The sequence below is a fragment of the Mustela putorius genome, unplaced genomic scaffold (assembly GCF_011764305.1).
Source record: "Mustela putorius furo isolate JIRA1106 unplaced genomic scaffold, ASM1176430v1.1 tig00000174_pilon_pilon_pilon, whole genome shotgun sequence".
NCBI classification, from domain to species: domain Eukaryota; kingdom Metazoa; phylum Chordata; class Mammalia; order Carnivora; family Mustelidae; genus Mustela; species Mustela putorius.
The window spans coordinates 40372786-40393029 of record NW_025421304.1 but is presented as its reverse complement, the minus strand read 5'-3'; the positions used below and the strand labels follow the sequence as shown (position 1 = coordinate 40393029).

The 20244-nt window shown below is 53.0% G+C and overlaps 1 protein-coding gene across 1 annotated transcript in view; it reads left to right on the top strand.

Moving 5' to 3' along the window:
- The window catches only part of COTL1 (coactosin like F-actin binding protein 1), a 39128-nt gene extending 19570 nt beyond the window's left edge, over positions 1-19558 (top strand). The window contains exons 3-4 of the mRNA XM_004753886.3: positions 3913-4070; positions 18253-19558. Of these exons, the coding sequence (XP_004753943.1) occupies positions 3913-4070; positions 18253-18363 (269 nt within the window). The 3' untranslated portion in view covers positions 18364-19558. The remainder of the gene's footprint in view (positions 1-3912; positions 4071-18252) is intronic.
- The last annotated feature ends 686 nt before the right edge of the window (positions 19559-20244 follow it).

Below are 20244 nucleotides of genomic sequence, written 5' to 3'. Positions count from 1 at the left end.
GCTGTGCAGAGGCCTGGGCCTGGCTCCCCCCGCCGGGGTTACCCGGAGCTGCAGCCCCAGCTCCTGAGCCGCGGGCTGGAAAGATTGTGCCGTGGGCCCTCTGGGGACTGAGCAGCACCATGAGGGTGATGCGCGTCGCCAGTCCCCACGCCCTCCCGGCCAGCTGCCATCATAGTGCGCACACACACAGGGACGTGCACACACGTCCATGCACACACGCGTGCAAGTGTACACACACACGCGTTCTCTCCATATACGATGTGGCTTCGCTCTGCCTTTCTGGTGGTACACCCACGTTTTCCCGTGTGTGAGCGGGGTGCCCGCAGGAGGAAAGGGAGGGGAGGGCTGTTCACTCAGATGCTGCACGCGTGTGTTTTGTGAGCCCCGTTTGTCCAGAAGCAGGAAGGTGGCCCAACTCATGACTAAGAACTAAAACTTCCCCGTGCTCTAGCCAGCTGGAGGTCAGAGCAGGCTCGAGCCTTCTTCATGGTGAGTGGGGGAGAGAGGCTCCGGGTCGTGTGGGCAGCTCCTACAATGTCGCTACGACAAACCCGCTTTCCCCTGCGGACTCCGCTGACTTTTCAGCGTCTGGGGCTGTACACGTTTGTGAGCATAACGTGACTCTTGGTCACGTTAGCGATCATGTCGGCCACAGCATTGTCAGATAAGCACCCAGCAGCCACCTAGGAAAACCCTTCCCTCCTGTCAGTAGAATGTAAATGACATTGAGGCAGGTCCGCTGCCACCAGGTTCCCTGTGCCCTTGGTTGGGAGGGTGGGGGTGGCGGGACTCACTTCTTGGGCGTCTATCTCATGCCTGGTCCTGGGCTGGTACGTGGGACACACAGCTTGGAACTTCCCCACATGGAGGCTTTGGCCAGTGATGGGGCACTGAGCTGCCGACACAGGCACCCAAGCCTCCAGGCTTCCAGCATGGGGATGGGAGACAGAGTGGTTCCCATGGAAACAGGCTGCTTTGGCACGAGCAAGTCGGGAGGCTCCCAACGTGCGGCCCTGCCTCCCTCTCTGATCAAGGCAGCAGTTTCATTAAACACCCTGCCACGGTGTCTGGGTTTCCTCCACCACGGCCGTGCAGCTGCTCAGAGGAGGGTGCTGGCTTCCCGCGTGCAGCTCCAGAACCGGGGGAGGGGGGGCCTTCCCCCCCAAGGCTGCACCAGCCACGCGTGGCTGCGTACGTTCAGTTCCCCCATCCTGCCGCCCCGTTTCCTGTGCTCACTGCCCACCTGGCCACGCCGTCCCGTGGCCGCAGCCTCATGGAGGCGTTCCCACCGTGGCCAGGCCGGTTGGGTGCACAGTGTTCCTATTTAATCCTTGCGACCGACTGATGAGGGAGGTGCAGAATCACGCCAACCTGTAAACCTCCCAGACGTGCCTCAGCAGGTGAACGGATGAGCAGAAGGGGGCGTACCCATACCCGAGAGTATTATTCAGACGTAAAGGGGGGGACCAATGACACCAATGTGCTGAGTAAAAGAAGGCCACGGATCGTGGGCATCTATCTACATGAGATGTCCCGAGTAGGCAGATCCAGAGGCAAAAGGCAGATTTGTGTTGCTTCGGGCTGGGCGGAGGGGCAGGGGAAGGACCGTCATGGGTAGTGGTTGGGTCGCAAAGCATCGTGAGTGCACTCGATGCCGCAGAATTGTACCCCGTAAAGTAGTTACAGGGTGAGCCTTCTGGTCTGTGACTTTAACCTTTTACTGTGACTTCTTTTTCAAGAAAAGGAAAGGATGAACCAAAAAGATCACCCCATTTTATAGACGAGGCAGCTGAGGCTCAGTGCTTGGGGATTAAGTCCGAGTCCTTGAGGATAAGAGCTGGAGCCCTCACCCTGTTTGGGAGTCCCCAGACTTCTGCTTCCTTCCCTCCCGTGGCCAGACTGCCACCAAGCCCTGTTGATTTGGCCTGTGAAACATCCCTGCGACTGTCTTCTGTCCCCACTGACCCCCATGGTCCAATCCCACAGTGGGTATCCGCCAGACTCCTGTGGCCAGGCAGACACACCCAGGCTTACCGTGACGAGTCACTTGGCCTATCCCGTGACTTCTGAGCCCCACCCGTCACACAGTGAAGTGCCTGTTGATGAAGACGACAGTGGTGTCCCCTCCCCTGTGGCCCACCTCACAGCATCATTATAAAGCCAACCTGAGACCGTGAAATATCAGTGTGTTTTATAAACTGTGACTGGTGATTGTGATCCGTTCCCTTTAAGACATCAGTGCCGTGGAGCTGTGTAGCCTGGACCGCAGGGTCCAAATCAGGAGCCTGGGGCTGGCCGAGAGCTGTGTTCCTTGGCTCCCTTGGGTGCGCATGAGACAGCATGGCTTATGGGCCAGGATGTGCTCAGGCTCTGCTGTTCCCAGCCAGGCAGCAACCTTAACCAGCTTTAGATGGTCTTCTTTACACTCAGAGGGTGTGGGGCCTTGGGTCTTGCTGTAAACCTATATGCTGTGTGGGGCTCAGCAGGGAGGCACCTGGGAAGTCTAGGAGGAAGATGCCTTGATTTTAAAAAAGAAAATACACAGAGAAGCCCCCATGTGGTCCTTGGACCCACAGATCAGTGTCACCTAGGAGCCCATCCGAGATCTGTGAGCTCTGAATGTGCATTTTGGGGAGATCCCCAAGCGATTCAGAGACACACACACATGCTTGCACAGCACAGCTCTCCACTCTCTTTGGGGACTTGAGAAAGCCTAAAGGCAGTAGCTAGAAGCCCTTTGAGAACAGAAGAGCTGAGCCAAGCAGCTAGCCAGAGGTGAACAGCCCGAAGCTGGTACTGGGCAGCCGTCTCCCGCTAGGGACAATGATGAGCTCTCTCCAATAATGGCAATTAAAATACGGACTATTTAGGAACTAAGCTGAGCACAAAATGTTGGTGGAAAATGCAGAGTGTCTTGATTCGATGGGGACAAAACTGCCCAGAAGTTCATTCTCAGCTGGGGGCCGTTCCCCCTCCGAGAGGACGCGGGGCAATGTCTGGCCACGTTTTTGGTTGTTGTAACTGGGGTGGGGGCCTGATACTAGCCTCCACTGGGCGGGGGACCAGGGATGCCGTTCAGGAACCGTGCCTTGAACGGGCTAGTCCCGACCACTAAGAGTGATCCGGCCCCAAGAATCAGGAGTGCCGAGGCGAAGAAACCCTAGACCATCCTGTGGGAAACGCACACTCTGCAGGGTCACTCTAAAATCTCAAGACTGTCGCCAATATTTTTATAATGCGTAACAGTGGCGGGCCGTCGGAAGGGACAATAATGGAAAAAAGCGTGGTAATGAGACAAAAGATGGGCAGATGTGGATGAGTGGGACAAACCCCCCCCCCCCAGACCTTTTAGTAGCAGCAGATCTGTAACATGTAACCAGCAGGACACCCAACAGAACCATACTCCGCATTCTTCCTTGCGCTAACCATCCAGCCACGAGCTAGACGTGCCCAGTGGTCCTAGAGACCTATCCCACGCCAAGATCAGGGCCACCCTGTCCCCCCACCATCCACCCCCCATCTCGGTTCCCATTCCGAGCAGCGCCTCGGGGGATAAGAAGGCCCGAGGAAGGTCTCGATAAATCAGACGCAGAATCTGAGCCTTCCTTGACCACGTGAGGGATTGGGGGTGGGGAGCTCAGGGTTAATGGCCAGTGAGGCCTGTGTTCCCAAACCACCATGGCCTGAAATGCCCGCATGGCCTCGGGAATGTCCCGGGCCCCTCCGCTCCCAGCTGTGAAATGGGCCTCGGAGCCTGTGGCGCCATCGCCAGATTGCACAAGTTGGCCAAGGTCAGTGTTGGGCTCCTGCCGCGCTGCTCTGGGAGCATTCTGGCTCATGGCTCCTCCTTGGGAGCAAAATCTGGGAATGTTCTCACCGAGCACGGTGCCCTGTTCTTGCCGTTGACGACAGATGACGTCCGGTTGTTTGCCTTCGTGCGCTTCACCACGGGGGACGCCATGAGCAAGAGGTCCAAGTTCGCCCTCATCACGTGGATCGGCGAGAATGTCAGCGGGCTGCAGCGCGCCAAAACCGGCACGGACAAGACCCTGGTGAAGGAGGTCGTGCAGGTTAGTGGTCTTGGGTCCTTTCTGGGTCTGGGCGGGTCGCGTCTCACCGAGATCACCATCCCCAGGGACGGGGTGGGCTGGGTTGAGCTCCTAGGATGGAAAGCAAGCCACGCCACATCTCTGGATCCCCAGAGCCACTGAGGACGTGTTCCCAGGGCTGTGGGTGGGGTGCGGGCGGGGGGCTGTAGCTGGGTTTGTGGTCTTGACCACCACATAATGGAAACGTGGCCGCTGAGGGCCTACCTCTGGGATGGGGGAGGTGATTCGTGAAGAAGGGGGCTGGAAGGATGACCAAAGTGGTGGCCACTGCCTACATGGATCATGGGTGACGGCGGCTGACTTCCAGGGGTGGCTGTGAGGGCACAGCGGGAGACTTCGTGCATGTCCTCTAACCGGGGTCTGGCACACGATGGGTGCCAGTAAAAACACCTGTACTCCCCAGCCCTTGCTAGGTTAGTAGGAAGAGGGGTTTTGCCCCTGAGATTCCTAAGTTTTACGTAGAGGGCTCTTTTGCCGGGTGTTTCTCTGGTCTGGATGTAACCAAAATTGACACCATCAGAAACGTCCGAGATGGTTCGTGTGGGACGAGGGTTGGGTCCCACTGAAAAGAGAATGTCTGATTTCCAGAAAGATAAACCGGGGTGGAAGGGAGGTGAGGAAGAGTTCTCTCCTTCAAAGGGTTCTCCCTTTTGCAAAAGGGTTTCTCAAAGCCCACGATCAGAACGTGGTATGGGCTTGCTTTCTGAGCTGATAGAAATATTCTTCAGATCTGAGACTATGGGAAAAGCCATTGAATTGTAAGAACCAAAAACAGAACAAACACAAGCATAGGCTGTGTGGTTCGTGGTATCGTGGATTGGATCCTGGAACAGAAAAACCGGTGAAATCGGAACCAGGTCTGGAGTTTAGTTAATGGTAACGTTTCTGGGTCGGATTCTCCATTGTGCCAACTTAGCGCAGGAATGTACGATGTTAGCCAACACGCACATGGAGTGTGGGGTGTGTGGGAACTCCCCTATGTCCCTCCTGCCGCTTTTCTGTAGGTCTAAAATTATCCCACAAATAAAACTTGGGCTTAAAAATCATGTTAGGAAAGAAAAAAGAATTCCCATCCTTGCATTATGGTGGCCTGTCTTCCGTTCTTCCTGCCAGCTCTGGAGGCGAGCTCCCCCCGCCCCTGTGCATCTCAGCCCGAAAATCATACTAGGTGGGCACCACTCCCCCGCCCCCACCAGAGTAATTTCATAAGTGATACGGCTGCAGTCTCTGTCACGAGCGTTTTTCTGGTGGCTGAGTGTGCGGTTCAGTGTACTGGTGCACAGTAATGTACTCCGTGTTCCCCTGTTGTTGGCCTTTTGGGCTGCTTCCAGTTTTTATTTTTGTAAGTAATGTTCTAACCAACATTTTAATAAATGCAGCTCCTTTGGCTTTCCCACTGAATTATTTCTTTAGGATACGTTTTCAGGAGGCGGGGTTCCCAGAGTCCACAGGTATGAAAATCATTTTTAGAAAGGTCTGAGTTATCAGCTGGTCTTCTCTGAGCAGGTTAGCACCAGGTCTGGGAGACAGTCAGTGTTTATTTCATAAATGTCATGGAGTTCCTGTCCTCCCCAGCATCACTGGCTAACACCCTGGTTCTGGGGAGCCCCCTACTCAGCCCCACGGGCTGTTTTTCTCTGGGTCCGTTTGGGGTTTAATGGTTACCCAGCTTTCAGGGCTCTCCTTTGTGGGAGCAGAATGAGAAATACCCGAGTGCCTGTTTCGGGGCCAAAGGTCTCCTGCTGAATGCCACCTTCCACGCTCATTCCTTTTCCCGCTGGCCAACCTGGACCTGCGCCTTCGTGGCCAGCAGGGAAGGGAGGGCGTGTGGGGAGAGAGCGCTCGCCAGTGGGACGGTCTTTTGAATCTTGCCGGTCTCCTTTTGTCTTTCCGTTTAAAAAATTATGGTAAAATACAGTGACATAAAATTGCTCATTTTCCCCATTTTCAAGCGTATGACTCAGTGGTGTTAAAGCACAGTCACAGTGTTGGGCAACCACTATCCCTATCTAGTTCCAGAACATTTCCGTTCACCTCCAAAGGAAACCCCATCCCACGAGCAGGCTGCAGAGTTCCTTTCAGGTCTAGAACTCGGCTCAGTTTAGTTGAGTGAGCCGGGGGCCAAGGCTGATCTCGGGAAATAGAATTCTGCGGTGTGAAGTTTCACTGGGGACTGTTGGTTATCCATTTGTCCGAATGCTCAAAGACCTTGAAGCAAAAAGGGGGAATTGCGTGGCTTTCTAAACTGGGAAGCGCACAGTTTCCGGACTTTAGGTGTGGCTGGATCCAGGGTTCCAGCAGTAGCTTCCTCTCATTTCTCTTTTCTCTGGGTCTGGCTTCAGTGGCCTCCGTACAGCCGCAACAGTCCAGGCTGTGGTGGTTCTTCTGGGTATTGATCAGGGGGAAGAGGGAGCCCTTAGTGTCTGTCATTCCCTTAAAAGGACCCTGATTGGCTCAACTTAGGTCACATGCACATCGCATGGGCAGGGAGGCGGGTCTTCATGATTGGCAGCTCAGGCATGTTCCCAGGTGTGAGAGGGATGCTGGTAGATGGAAAGGGAAAGTCACCCATGTGCACTAGGGTGGGGGAACTGCAGGTGCAGTGAGACATTTTTGACCTTTACCTTTTGCCTTTGTCATTTCTGCATTTAAAAGGGTTTATTTATTGGGGCAGCTGGGTGACTCAGTGGGTTAAGCCTCTGCCTTCAGCTCAGGTCATGATCTTAGGGTCCTGGGATCTAGCCCCGAATTGGGCTCTCTGCTCAGCAGGGAGCCTGCTTCCTCCTCTCTCTCTCTGCCTGCCTCTCTGCCTACTTTTGATCTCTGTCAAATAAATAAAATCTTTTTAATAAATAAATAAATAAAAGGTTTTAATATCCGAAGCTATCACAATAGCTCATGTGTATGCTACAGTTGCAAATGTACCCATTTGTTACAAAGGGTCAATTACACCGCACACTGGTGTCTTTCCACAGTCATTAAAATAGTGCTGAGCCTGGTACACCTGCCAGTTTCCCCTCTGTTTCCCCTCTGTTTCATAGGGACTCAGAGCAGATGTTCTCTAAGGGACCCTCCAGATGGGCCAGTCTGGATTCTGTGGACTGTGGCCCACAGCACTTCTCCACCTGCCTCTTACCATGATTTCCACGTGAAGAAGAAGTGGGTTGACTGTCAGATTGCCAGTAACCCCCCGGGTTTTATTGTAATGAAGCAATAGACCCACACCCTGGTACCTTGCATGAAATGGAGTCGATAGAAATGGACGTAAGAGACACTGGAATCCGAAAAGGCCAGTCTTCATGCCCCCACTGCCTGGCCATGGCCAAGTCACTCTCCCTTCCTGGGCTGTAATTTCCTTATCTATGAAATGAAGAGTTGAGTGGGTTGACTTGCTTTGTTATGTTCCGTTTTGACACACTCGGAAACGTTTTCATTTAAAAAATGTGGTGCTTTTGTCTAGGGCGATGTTCCTTTAAAGGAGCCTCAGCTTACTTTGTCAGTGGGGGGGGGCAGCTCTTTGAGCCGCTGGTGTGCACACCAGCGGCAGCGCCTGCTGGCCATCTTGGGTGTGTTCTTCCCTTCTCTGGGCCTCAGTCCTCTGAAGTCCAGAACTGGGGTAACGCAGTTTCTGCCTCTCACAGTTGAGCAAATAGGGGGAGGTGCTTAGAACCACATCGGTAAGGACCTGGATGTGGTAGCTACTATTATTCCCAGCTTCCCCTTTTTTCTTTTTTTGCTTTTTTAAGTTTTATTTATTTGACAGAGAGCGAGAACACAAGCAGGGGGTGCAGCAGAGCTGGGGGAAACAGACTCCCCGCTGAGCAGGGAGCCCGATGCAGGGCTCGATCCTAGGACCCTGAGATCACGACCTGAGCTGAAGGCAGTTGCTTAACCATCTGAGCCACCCAAGAGCCCCCTGGCTTCCCCTTTTCGACAAGACCTTGAGGCCTGGCTCTCCATCTTCATTGTGCATTATTTCCTTAGGAGATGATAAGTCTGTGGTCGAGCCACGTGGCCTCACTGGCCTGCACATGGCTTGGACTGGAGTCCCCACTGTCAGCACCCCCAGAGGTCCCGGCCTTGCTCACCCTGGTCGCTGCTGATGTCAGCCGGTTCATCCCTCCCCCGGGCCTGCTGTCAGGTACATTAGCAGATGGGGAAACTGAGGCCTGGGGCATTGCTAGGACTTGCCCCAAAGCCCGGGCTCACAAGCAGCAGATCCAGCCCAGTGCCCAGAGGAATTCAAAGTCAGAAGCTTTGACCGTGGGTGTCTAGGCTGTGCTCTGTGCCAGGCTGAGAAACTGAGATGGGTCCATGTCCAGGGGAAAGCAAGACAATCAAGATGGGCTTCCGGGCAAGGCGGGCTGGACAGTGGTGACACCCGGACCGGGGTCTGTTGCAGAGGGAGGGGGGCTCGGCCGGATGGACAGCATGCCTGGCTGCCCCACCCTGCCTGTCGCCTGCCGCACAGAAGGGCCCGGCTGGTGCTGGGGACAGAACACACGGGCCATTGTTCTGGCGCCTATGCGGGATTACGGGGACAATGCAGGCCCCCCTGCTAGGGCCCTGCTGTCCGGACTGGCCCAGGCTGTCTTGATTTAGAGCAGACTCCATCCGTGATGCATCGTGCTGGCCTTGCAGAATGGCTTTATTCATGTGGTCCTTCTATTTATTTTTTAACACCCTGTGAAGGCTCACCGGGTGGGGAGACCAGAGGGTCCGTCTCTGCTTTCGACCTTGGGGAAGGAGAGCAGCCATGTTGCCCCCAACAAGCAGCGGGGACAGGAAGGATGGACGTTTCAGCGACAGTGTGGAACTAATGGCTTAATGGGAATTCCCACGGCTTCTAAACCCCAGGACTGGGGTCGGCATAAATGCTAGACCTCTCACCCCACAGGGCTGAGACCAGACGGAGCTAACAGTCCAGCCAGAAGGCCACGTCTGTGTACCACTGTGCTAATAATGCACATAACAGTAGTTTTATTGTGCCCCCGCCATGTGCTTGGCATTTAGGACGTTCCCCTATTAAAATCATTAATTTTTTGCAACAAGGCCGGTTCTACCCTTATCCCCATTTTATAGATGAGGGGCCTGGGTCCCAGGGAAGCCAGGTCACTTGCTCAGGGTCCCAGTGCTTGGGCATGGCGGAGCCCTGCTTGGCGCCCAGACCACCTAGTCCCAGAGCCCCAACATGGTCACCTGTCCCTGCGGCCCATTTCCAGAGTCCTCAGCACCAAGAAAATGTTCTGAGGTCACATGCGGTTTGGAAACCCTACCTCTTTCGATTCACATGGCCCATTAAAGGCTCTGGAGAAGTTGTGTGGGAAATAAACCTCTTAGATTTATTTTTAAACTTACTCCATCCTTTTGATGGAAGGGCCTTTAAAATAAAAACTGGAGATGGCATATCACTGCTAAGCACTTGATTTAAAGAAGAAAAAGATGCTGCTGTGTCAAATGGAAAAGATCAGGGGCTTAAGGGGGCGTGAGGCCCAAGTTGATCTCCTGGCCCTGTCAGCCCTTCGCTTCGGGACCTCAGGCAAGTAGCTTTATCTTTTGAATCTGTGAAAGAGCTGTCGTGAAGAGGAGAGTGTTAATTCCCATGGCACCGTTGGAAGGATTAAAGAAATACAAGGGGTGGAGAAAGGGTTTCTCTGTTTGGGTGACTGGTGAACTTCTGTTCATCCTTCAGAACCTTCCCTCTTGGTGAAGGTTTCCATTCTCCTACCAGCCCCCTTCGGAATCGGCCGCTCCTTCTGTGTTTCTCCTATGATCCCATGAATGATAGATTTCCATGAATTATAAGTAAATGACCCTAGAAGAGGAGGGCAGGGACCATGGCTGCTTCCAGAGCCCCCTTGTGCCTAGAGGAGTACGAAAACAGGTGCTAAAAAGTGGAGAAACGAATCTGTTCACAGAGGCCTCAGACTGCCTTACTTTTTGCATATTCCTAGGACAGAAGAAGAACATTCCTAAATGTTCAGCATCCGGTCTTGGGATTATATTAAATTGTGGAAACTGGTTACACACAGGGAGGGATTTGGAGGTGGACTGGGATTTCCAAACACTGTGCTTCTGTTCCTGTAGCAAGCCGAGGTGCGAGCCGCCTTGGTTGGCCGGGAGAATGCACACTCGTCCGCGTCATGAGATTTCTGGGGCTACTGCCCTCCCTTGAAAGTGCTTGCTGCTGCCCAGCACTCTGGGGACCCGGTACTCTGGGGACTGGCTGTGGCTGCTTTGAGGCTCTCCAGAGGGTGTGAGCTGTTTGTTTTCACCAGGAATGTGGGTGCTTCTTCAAGCTCGTGGTTTATGGAAAAGCCCTTTATTCTCCAAACCAGAAAGGGCCTTCTGTGCTCATGCATTTCACCTGCGCCTGGGCTCAGGCAAAGGGGCTTTTTGTGGCTTGTGTCCTGTGTTTAAGACACAGAGGACCTGATCAGAAATACAAAGCCCCAGGCAGCCTGCGAAGGGCTGTGTGGGTATCGGGGTGGGGTGGGGTGCTGTCATTACACCCACTACTCAGATGTGAAGGCTGAGGCTTGGATGCGTGTGTCCTTGAGCCAAGGCAGAAGCAGCTGGTGGAGGATCAGAGCCCACTTTCCTTGTGGGGAGCCCTGGGACCCAGTCTGTGCTCCTGCTCCCAGGAAGTTACGGTTCTTCGGGGAGAGAGGAGGATGGCCCACGCTCTGAGCCTGGAGCAGAAATGGCAGCCGCTTGCACAAGCCAAGAGCACTACCCAGCGGGCTGGGGCCTGGGTACCCCCTCGCTAATCTCCAGATGGGTCCCAGCCCTCAGCCAGCCAGTGGTGGCAGGGCCCCGCCTGGTCACCCGCCAGCAGCCTGCCTCCTGACAGTCACCGGCATACGGTTTGGTTTCCCTGCCGCAGGGACCTAGCTAGAGCGCAGTCAGGTCTTCCCCAAAGGAGCCCCGAGCACCGAGTCCAGTCTCCTCCTCTTCGTGGGGGACACACGTGTCCCCCATGATCTTGCTGGGCTGGAGCTGCCTGTGCTCTTCGCAGCTTGTGTCCCTCAGATTTGTCCTGTTTCTCGTCCCTTCCATGGGCCACTCCTCACTTTTGTACTTCTCTTGCCAGTATCTGTCCCTGGGTACGCTGCCTTAGAGAGTCCCTTCTGGAACCAGCCCCAGGCCGCCTGTTTCCTCCCCCAGGGCGCTGTGTTTTTTTAAAAAATGGTTCAGACGAAATGAAGAAATGAAATGGTGACGAGCCACAGTCCCCCACCTCCCATAGCGATTTCATGAATGTGTTTTTGGTTTTCATAATTTTAATGTCTGAATACTGTTCTGTTCAGGGAGTGTGGTAGGTGGGTGTGCCCGCTCCTAGTAATGACCTTGGCACGGGCCTCATGGTGGGGGCCACACCCAGCCCACCACTCAGCAGGCGTGACCTCTTGTCCGCCACTTCACTTCCCTGAACTTGAGCTCCCTCTGAAAATTTGGGATGATAATATCTAACTCACGGCATTGTAGAAGTTCAATAAAATATGGCATCAAATTCCTGCTGTATATGAAGTGTTCGATGCGGATACTATCTACTTACTCAGGTTTTGTTGAAATGGGAAGACAATCTGGTGTTTGCTGACAATGAACATCTGTGAGTATATATTATAATAATCTGTTGAATTATTTCCCGGAAAAATTCCCCAAAGTGGGTGTGGCCGAGAAGAAAGGCTAGCACAGTTTTGACCAGGCGGAAATGGAAAACATAAGCCTGGGTTTAATTGTGCTTGTCCGTTGATCAATAGCGGGGGCTGTGGGTTAAGAAGGCTTCTGATGCTGAGTGTGGACCCATGCGAAAAGTGCCATCATTGATGATGGCGTCCGCTGTGGGTGCGGGAGGACCACAGCGTGCTTCCCACATTCCTGCCATTTCCGATCTCGATGTGGCCATAGTCAGACGTCAGCAGATGGGCATCGGGGCTTCTCACTGGTCCAGATGCAGCCAAAATTCCCAGTGCCCCCGTGAAATGTGACTGAATGCCTCTCCCTTGTCCTCTGTTTTCTCCCTAGCGAAGTAGGGTCATGTCATTTGTGAACTGCACGGGTGACGCAGGGGCCTTTGTTCCCGAATCTGCCAAACGCGAGACCGTGCCATTTTGCTGTTTGTTTTTTCCCCTTTTCTAGGATGACTCATGCCTGTTACAAGAACCTGTTCTTTTTGAGTAAATTATACCTTGCTAGAAGAATTTTAAAAACCTGGGCCTTTGAAGTGCCTTAGAATGGTCGTAGGAGGGCAGATGTGGGGGGCGCAGGAGGGGTTGGCCGCTGAACGCCCGGTGGGTTTGATCCTGTGCATTTTCATCTGGTCCTTGTTCCTTGGAAGTTTCCTTTCTCCCACCACAACGCAGGCAGGGGGCACTGACAGCTTTCCTTCAGCACACTGAGCTCTTTGGCCTGTAATTAATCTTCACCCACTTGGGGAAAAGATACATTGTTGAGGTCAGCATGTGTCTCGTCTACCCCCTGCCCCAGCACACACGCGGGGGAGGAGAGATTCTGTTCCCGGCATTTCAGTGCAGGGGTTAGGGATGGGCCTGAAGCTAGCCCGCATCTCCCTGTTGAAAGCCAGTCTCCGATCCCACAGTTGACTTTCCTGCGCCAGTTTTCCCCGCTGCACTCAGACTCTGGCATCCACTGTAGAATTTGGTCCCATGTTGCCTGGTGGCTTAGAGTCGAAGTCCTGGACGGCTGGTGGGAAAGCGCCAGGACCGCCTGTTGTCTTGCTCTCTTCTTTCATGGAGCGAGAGACCAGGGCCCAGAACCATTAACTGCTTCCCGTGGGACATTTCTAGAGGCCCATCTGGTTCTCTTCTTCTGCTCTCAGACTCTCCGAGAGCCCTCAGCACCATTGTATCTCTTTGGATACAATGATACCGAAAAAACTTCCCTCACCCAAGTTTGTAGAAGTGTGCGTTGCCGTCATCACAAACTTACGTGTCCAAAGCTCCACATCAGTTTGTCTTCCCGGACCTTTCTCTACACCCACATTCTCTGCGTAGGTTAGTCATAGTGTTCCGGGGAGCAGACCCGACACTTCTACCCCAGTGGCTGGAGGTGCCCAGCTCTTGGGTTGCAGCGGGATTTGCTGTCTTCTCTCTGCAAGGGCGAGGAGGTGTCCGTGTCTCTGCTTTGGTTATTTTGAGGAATGGCCTGGACTTTCCTTCATTAAAATAAATGGTGGGGATGAAGAAAGCATTGTGGGTGAGAGAAGAGGAACCAGCCACTCCCTGTCCCTTCACTCTTGAGCATTTCAGGAAACTTTCCATGTCAGATTCCCCTGATAGCCTTGTCCTTCTTGGGAACCCTCCTCGAGTGTCCAGGCCTTATGCACAGCCCTCAGATCCTCCCGACAGCCTCAGGATGTAGGTCTTGTCCTCATTTGCACACGGGGAGACTGGGGCGGGGGGCGGGGGGTAGAGTATGGGGGTGGGGGGGGTGTTGGAGGGAAGGGTGGGAAGTCCCAGGGAGGTTCTTGGGGAGGGCCAACTGCTGGAGGTGCAAGTGGGCAACTGTTCCTGTTTGTGTTTGCACCAAGCCCCAAGCCCACGCCCAGCACATTTCAGGACAAAAGCTGGGGTTTAAACCCAGGCCGCTGGGAGCCATTTCAAAGGGACATGGCTTAGGGGCTCCTGAGTGACTCAGTTAGTTCAGTGCCCAACTCTTGATCTTAGCTCAGATATTGATCTCAGGGTTGTGAGTTCAAGCCCCACATTGGGCTCCACACTGGGTGTGGAGCCTACTTTAAAAAAAAAAAAAGTTAGAAAAAAAGTGAAATGGCTTAAAACCAAGGGGAGGCAAGTATTTAAGCACTTTTTATTTTTTTATTTTTTTTACAGATTTTATTTGTTTATTTGACAGACAGAGATCACACATAAGCAGAGAGCCAGGCAGAGAGAGAGTAAGGGAAGCAGGCTCCCCGTTGAGCAGAGAGCCCAATGTGGGGCTCGATTCCAAGACCCTGGGATCACGACCTGAGCCGAAAGCAGAAGCATTAACCCACTGAGCCACCCAGGCGCCCCTTTAAGCACTTTTTAAACCGGCCTTGCAGATAGATGCTGGACTATGTACAGAGCCTGGTTCTAACCTGTCCTTGTCTGGAGTCCCCTTCCTGGGAACAGAGCACCAGAAGCATCCACCAGAAGCAGTGTCTGTTAGACCTTTGAAATACGAACACTATGCACTTGAGAAACATCCCAGGGACAAATGTGTCCTGAGCTGGGTTATTGCATGTCTCGAGGCCATCCTGGAGTCAGGTTTAGATGGGTGGGCCTCACAAGGCCTCTTTCTGGAAGCTGTGAGCCAGGGACAAAGTGTTCCTAGATATGACAGAGAAGAGCATTCTGGACCCACAGGTGACTGTGCCTCCAGACAGTCCCCTCTTTCTTTGAAGCCTTTGACATGTGGCTTTGGTGGCCTTGAGGGTATGACAGGCTGTGGTGGGAGGTACAGGCAGTCTGGAGCAGAGGGAGAGAGAGGACAAGGCAGACCAGGCTGGACCCTGCCCCCCAACCCCCTGCACTGGGGCCCCTGCCATGAGGCCACTGTGGGCCCCGGGAGGGATTGCTTCCCCTCTCGGCTTTTTAATCAAATGAGGGGGTGAATGTCAGAGTTTAAGGTTTGTTTTTTTTAAAATTCTGGATCAAGACAGTGAACATTTCCCGGCCTCCCAAAAAAATCCCCCTCCTCCACTCCTATCAGCTGAACTGTTTTATGACTCTTGATTCTCCTTGACGGAGCACATTATTCTTTCAGACTCTTTCCTGTTCACTCTAGACCCGCCCGTGATCAGCCACACGTGGCCGCTGAGCACTGGGGTCTAGCCTGCTTGCCTTGCTCTGTGCCATGTGTATAAAATGTGCACAGGGTTTCGAAAAGTTCCTGCATAGAAAAGAGCATGGAAGGTCCCAGTAATGATTTAGTCTATTGGTTCCATGTTAAAATGGCAGTATTTTGGATCTGTAAAGTTTAGCTAAGAATCCTATGAAAATTGGTATCGCCGGGCTCTTTTTTCCCTTTTTTGCTAGAAAATGAAACATTCCCTGTTTGTTAGCACTGCTTCAGAGTCAGGACTCCTGCTGCGGCTGTCGGCATCACCTGTGTCTGCCCTGTAGGCGTTTGGTGACACGGGGAGGGGTGCTAGGGACAGTGGCTGAGGCTAAAGGTGTGAGCAAAGGGGACGGTGGCTGTGCTTTGCTCAGATGTGCTTTCTGTGGTCCTCTGCTATGGGCTAGCCTTATGTAGGCTCCTTCCCATCCAGTGTGTTGTTCCCAGATTGAGGGTCTAGCTGCCTACAGGGCTGGTTTTGCTGTTTCTGCCTCTTTTTGAAAGGTCACAGTGAAGCTCACTCCCTGGGGGCACTGGTGTCCACTGTGCCAAGTGGAAGGCCCCTTCTGAGGACTGCTGGAAGGAACTGCGGTGGGGAAGGGAGGGGCCGATGGGAGTTGGGTTTTAGGCTGACTCAGACCTTCTGGGGAATTTCTGTAGCGTCCACACCCTGAGGGGAAGTGTCAGTGCACCTTTGAAGCCTCTGGGGGTATTGAGCATCCTGTGGGGGGTGGGCTGTGAGGCTTGGTGGGGCCCCCTCTACATGGCTCCACCCCCTCCCATTCCTTTGGCCCCTGGAAGGCAGTTGCTTCTCCCATCCAGAGAGCAGGTGAAGTTGCCTCTCTGTGTTTTTTGGGGGTTTTTTTGTTTGTTTGTTTTTGGGTTTTTTTTGCTATAGTCATTTTTGCCTCACCTTCTGGTTTTTAAATCATGTCTGCAGTATGTAGTATAGAGTTTTGGGGGTGGTGTTTTTTGGTAGTCTGATACATAGCTATTTTGCAGGGGTAATTTTGCTCATTTATGTTTATTGTTATGTTACATTTTTACTAGACTCTCTCATTCCGGATTGCTCCTTATTTTGGCTGTGATTTATTTTCCATATGCTTCTGGATTTAAGTTGGACTCTGCATAGCTCCATGTACAATTTCCCTGTAGATTTCTTAGTGCCTTATCAAACCTCTTGTTAATCTCAATCTTGTTAATCTCAATCTCCTAATGGCTAACAGGCGTGAACAGGAGTGCTCATTTTTCTTTAGTCGCCATATATAGATAGCACACAGCAGGGGAACTTTGCACTTCCTGCTAGAGGCATCTTGAGCTGTTGGCTTCCTCCTCCTCTTCTCTCTGCCTCCCCGCCACCCCGCCCCCGCTCCCTGGCACTGGGGCTCAGGTTGAGAAACATGTCAGTTCTCGGTTCCCCTTCCTGGCCCACACGTCCAGCTTGTGTGCAGTCCCTGTGCTGAAGACAGACACTGATGCTTGGCGGCACAGGATGGTGGGATGGGTAGAGAGGGTCAGAGGGTTGTTTGGTCATTCTGGGCTAGTTACACAATCTCTTCAAGCCCAACCCCTTGGGTCTTATCTTAGAAAGAAAGAAAGCAAGCTAATATACCAAGGGAGGATTAAGTGAGATGTGTGAGGCTGCACCTGGCACATACAGGTTGCTTGATAAATATTAACCTTCCCCTCCCCCTCCCTGTTAGTATCTTAATGGCGTGGTGTGGCAAACAGTTTGTCTTTATACTGTGAAACTTGACCTTGAGTGTTCTCTTGGTTTACTCATTCTTGGAGGTTTGGTGACTTTTTTTTTTTGTAGTCTTTTTTTTTTTTTTAATTCAAGTGACATTCAGAGAACATAAAGTTAACCATTTAAAATTCTACAATTCACTGGCATTTAGTACACTCACAGTGTTGTGCAACCACCATCCCTCTCTAGTTCCCAAACATTTTCATCCCCCCAGCAGAAACCCCATCCCGATTAGCACTCACCGCCCCCCATTTCCCCTCAAACCACAGATCTACTTCCTGTCTCCGTGGATTTGCCTTTTCTGGACATTTTTTATAAACAGAATCGTACAGTATCCGTGGTCTTTCATGTCTGGCTCAAAGGTTTTGATCATCCAGGATATTGTGTATCAGCACCTCATTCCTTTTTACGGAAGAGTAATACTCCATCACCCGGACAGACTATAGAGCTTTTCTGTCCACAGACATCTGGGTGGTTTCCACATTTTGGCTGTTAGGAATAATGCTGCTGCGAATATTTGTGGACAAGTGTCTGTGGGGATGTGTGCTTTCTTTCCTTTGTGTAGTTCTCTAGGGATCGAGTTCCTGGATCATATTAAAGGGTTTTAAGAATTAAGTTTGCTGGGGCGCCTGGGTGGCTCAGATGGTTGAGTGGCTGCCTTTGGCTCGGGTCACTATCCCGGGATCCTGGGATCGAGCCTTGCATCGGGCTCCCTGCTCGGCGGGAAGTCTGCTTCTCCCCCTCTCTCCCCCAACTGTCCCCCCTGCTTGTGCTCTGTCACTCTCTCTGTCAAATAAATAAATAAATAAATAAAATATTTTTTAAAAATAAAATAAAAAAAAAAGAATTAAGTTTGCCAATGTGTGACCCTGCCTGGTACCCATCGGCACTTAAGTAGTGGTGGTCATTGTTTATGCTATTTTCTTGTGGATTTTTTTTGGGGGGGGTGATAATCTGACCTTCTGATTTGTTACTCATATTTTGGCAAATTTCTTTGTATTCTCTTCTTTCACCGTCCTGAAATTTCCCATGTTTGCTGAAGTCTTGGGGATCCATGTAGCAAAATAACTGTTGATTCTTTGTGGCTCAGTGTTCTCAGATGAGCCACATCACCTGTCACGCGTCTTCATGCCACAGAGATTTACGTCATGTGGGCCAGGCTCACAGGGATTTGTGGCTGAAGTCTGTGCACTCCAACTCCAAGGGCGGACAGTGGCTGGTCCTGTTCAGCTCATCAGTGGCTGATGTGACTGCAGCCCACCATGGTGCACATGTTCACACCATGGAAATGGGCACAAGTTACCGTTCAGGACCCGTCCCGGGCCCCCACCCCCGGCCGCCATACCGTCTCTCTACACTGTATCCCGACTTCATCCACTTCCTGATCTCCAGTCACGACTTCTTCCTCTCTTGCCAAACCATGCTGCCGCCAAATTTTTATTTTGATCATTTCTTAGTAGTCTAGGCTCCAGGACTTTGTGGTGTGTTCTCTGAGCAACACTTTCATCCTGTCCCTTCTTCACGGGAACTCTGTGTTTTATTTTGTTCTTACAGAATTTTGCTAAAGAGTTTGTGATCAGCGATCGGAAGGAGCTGGAGGAAGACTTCATTAAGAGCGAGCTCAAGAAGGCGGGGGGCGCCAATTACGACGCGCAGACGGAGTAACCCCCGCCCTCGCCCTGCCCCTTGCAATGTCACCCGCCTGCTCCCCGGGGGAGGGGACCTTGGCCTCAGCCACCAGCCCGCCAGCCCACCAGGGACAGGAGACGCCGTGAGAGGCAACACGCGCCCCCCTGTCTGCAGCCCACCGCCCCTTCCCCGCTCCCCTCCTGAGTGCCCCCCCACGCCTTATCTCCCGAAGCTCATGGAACATCTTCTTTCATCTCCCTTTCCTTTTCCCCCGCTTTTGCTTGTTCTAAGGAAAAAATCATTTTGATGCCGAGGCCACGCACCTCAGCAGAGCGGAAGCTTCTCCTGCGGTGAACCCTTTTCCTGGCCTCTCCCGCCACCAGCCTGCATCGCCTGGGGGGGGGGCCAGGCCGCCATCTGGTGTCCCTTTGCACCCACCTGCTCTGGGGAGGAGGCCACCGTGCCCGTCGGGGGGTCACCTTGACCCCCACACACGTCTATCCCATGTATCAGGCTCAGGCCACCCCCCCCACCCCTGAGCGTGCTCCGGGGCCCCTCACCCACTCCCCCATTCAGGGTTGCCTAAGCTGGGGATCCGTCCGACGGGGACGGTGCTCGGCAGTGAGACGCTCAGGCCCGACTTCAACCGAACAGAAGCGAGAAAATTTGCCTTAACAGTTGCCCGGCCGTGGCATGGGCCTGCAGTCTGCAGCGGCTCCTTCCTACCCTTAGGGTTGAAGTCTCATCGTGGCACAGAGTGGGGACACAGGTCCAAGTCCAGCGGGGACAAGGAGTCCTTCTGGTTTCCCTTCAGGGGCTCCCCCAGGGAGAGGACGCCTGGGAGGGAGGCCGGGGTGCGCGGCAGGAGTTCGGGTAGAACTGGGGGCCGATGCCTCACTTTCGGGGAGGCTCTCTGTGCTGGAGGGGTGGGCGGCTGCCACCGAGCCGCCGGTGGAGCAGGTCCCCGCCCTCGTGGCGCCAGAAGGTCAGCGGCGTTCATCCCGGGTGGGCAGCGCACGTTCAAAAGGATTTTTTTTTTTCCCAAGGAAGATGAGATTGGCTTGGTCCTTCGTGCGCACGGTTCATGGGTTCATGTTATTCCTTTTCTTCTTTTCCTTGCTCGTTTCATTTGGGGGTAGGAAATCTGTGCTGTACTGGGCTCGGGAAGAGCATCTGTCCTCAAACAGTTGACAGAAATAAATGTTTTTTTTTGTTGTTGTTTTTCAAAAAACAGGCTTGTCTGGTTTGTCTGGGAAAAGTGGAGTTTTTGACGGGACAGAGGGAGGCCGTCATCGTATTCCGATCTAACAGGCGTTGGTGGAGCCACTGGGGGCAAGTTCCATCCATATTCAGTCCCTTATTTCATTTTTAGCAACAGCCTGAAGAAATGGGGGCCATTTGTGTCCCTGTTTTATGGAAACTGAGGCTTAGGGAGACGGAGCATGTGCGCCACCTGAGGCCACCTGGCTAGCAGGTGCAGAGCTGGGATTCGAACCCCCCTTGTCCTCTGGCAGGGTCAGGGCAGAACCCAAAATCAGAGTGGGAAGGAGCCCTCCAGCCCACCCCCAGCGATGACTGGGTGCTAGTATCTGCCCCCTCTGCTTGTAGCTGTGTGGCTTTAGGCAAGTTAGTTAACCTCTCTGGGCCTCGGGTTCCCCGTCTGCAAATTTAGCAGAAATGTTGACAGCTGGGATGAGTCACAAGGCAGAAGGGGCAGCCGTGATCAGGAAGGTGTCCCGTAGGGGCTCAGCTCTCCTTACGTCAGGCCCACCACTGGGTCTTGTCCGCTCTGCATGCTCCAGATTTTTCTGACACTTGGAACAGAAGGAGCCAAACTAGGTCTCCGGCTTTGCGGCTCGTGGGTGTTAGTTAGCTCTGGTCAGAGAACTCGGGACAATTACAGGTAAGGATAAGCCC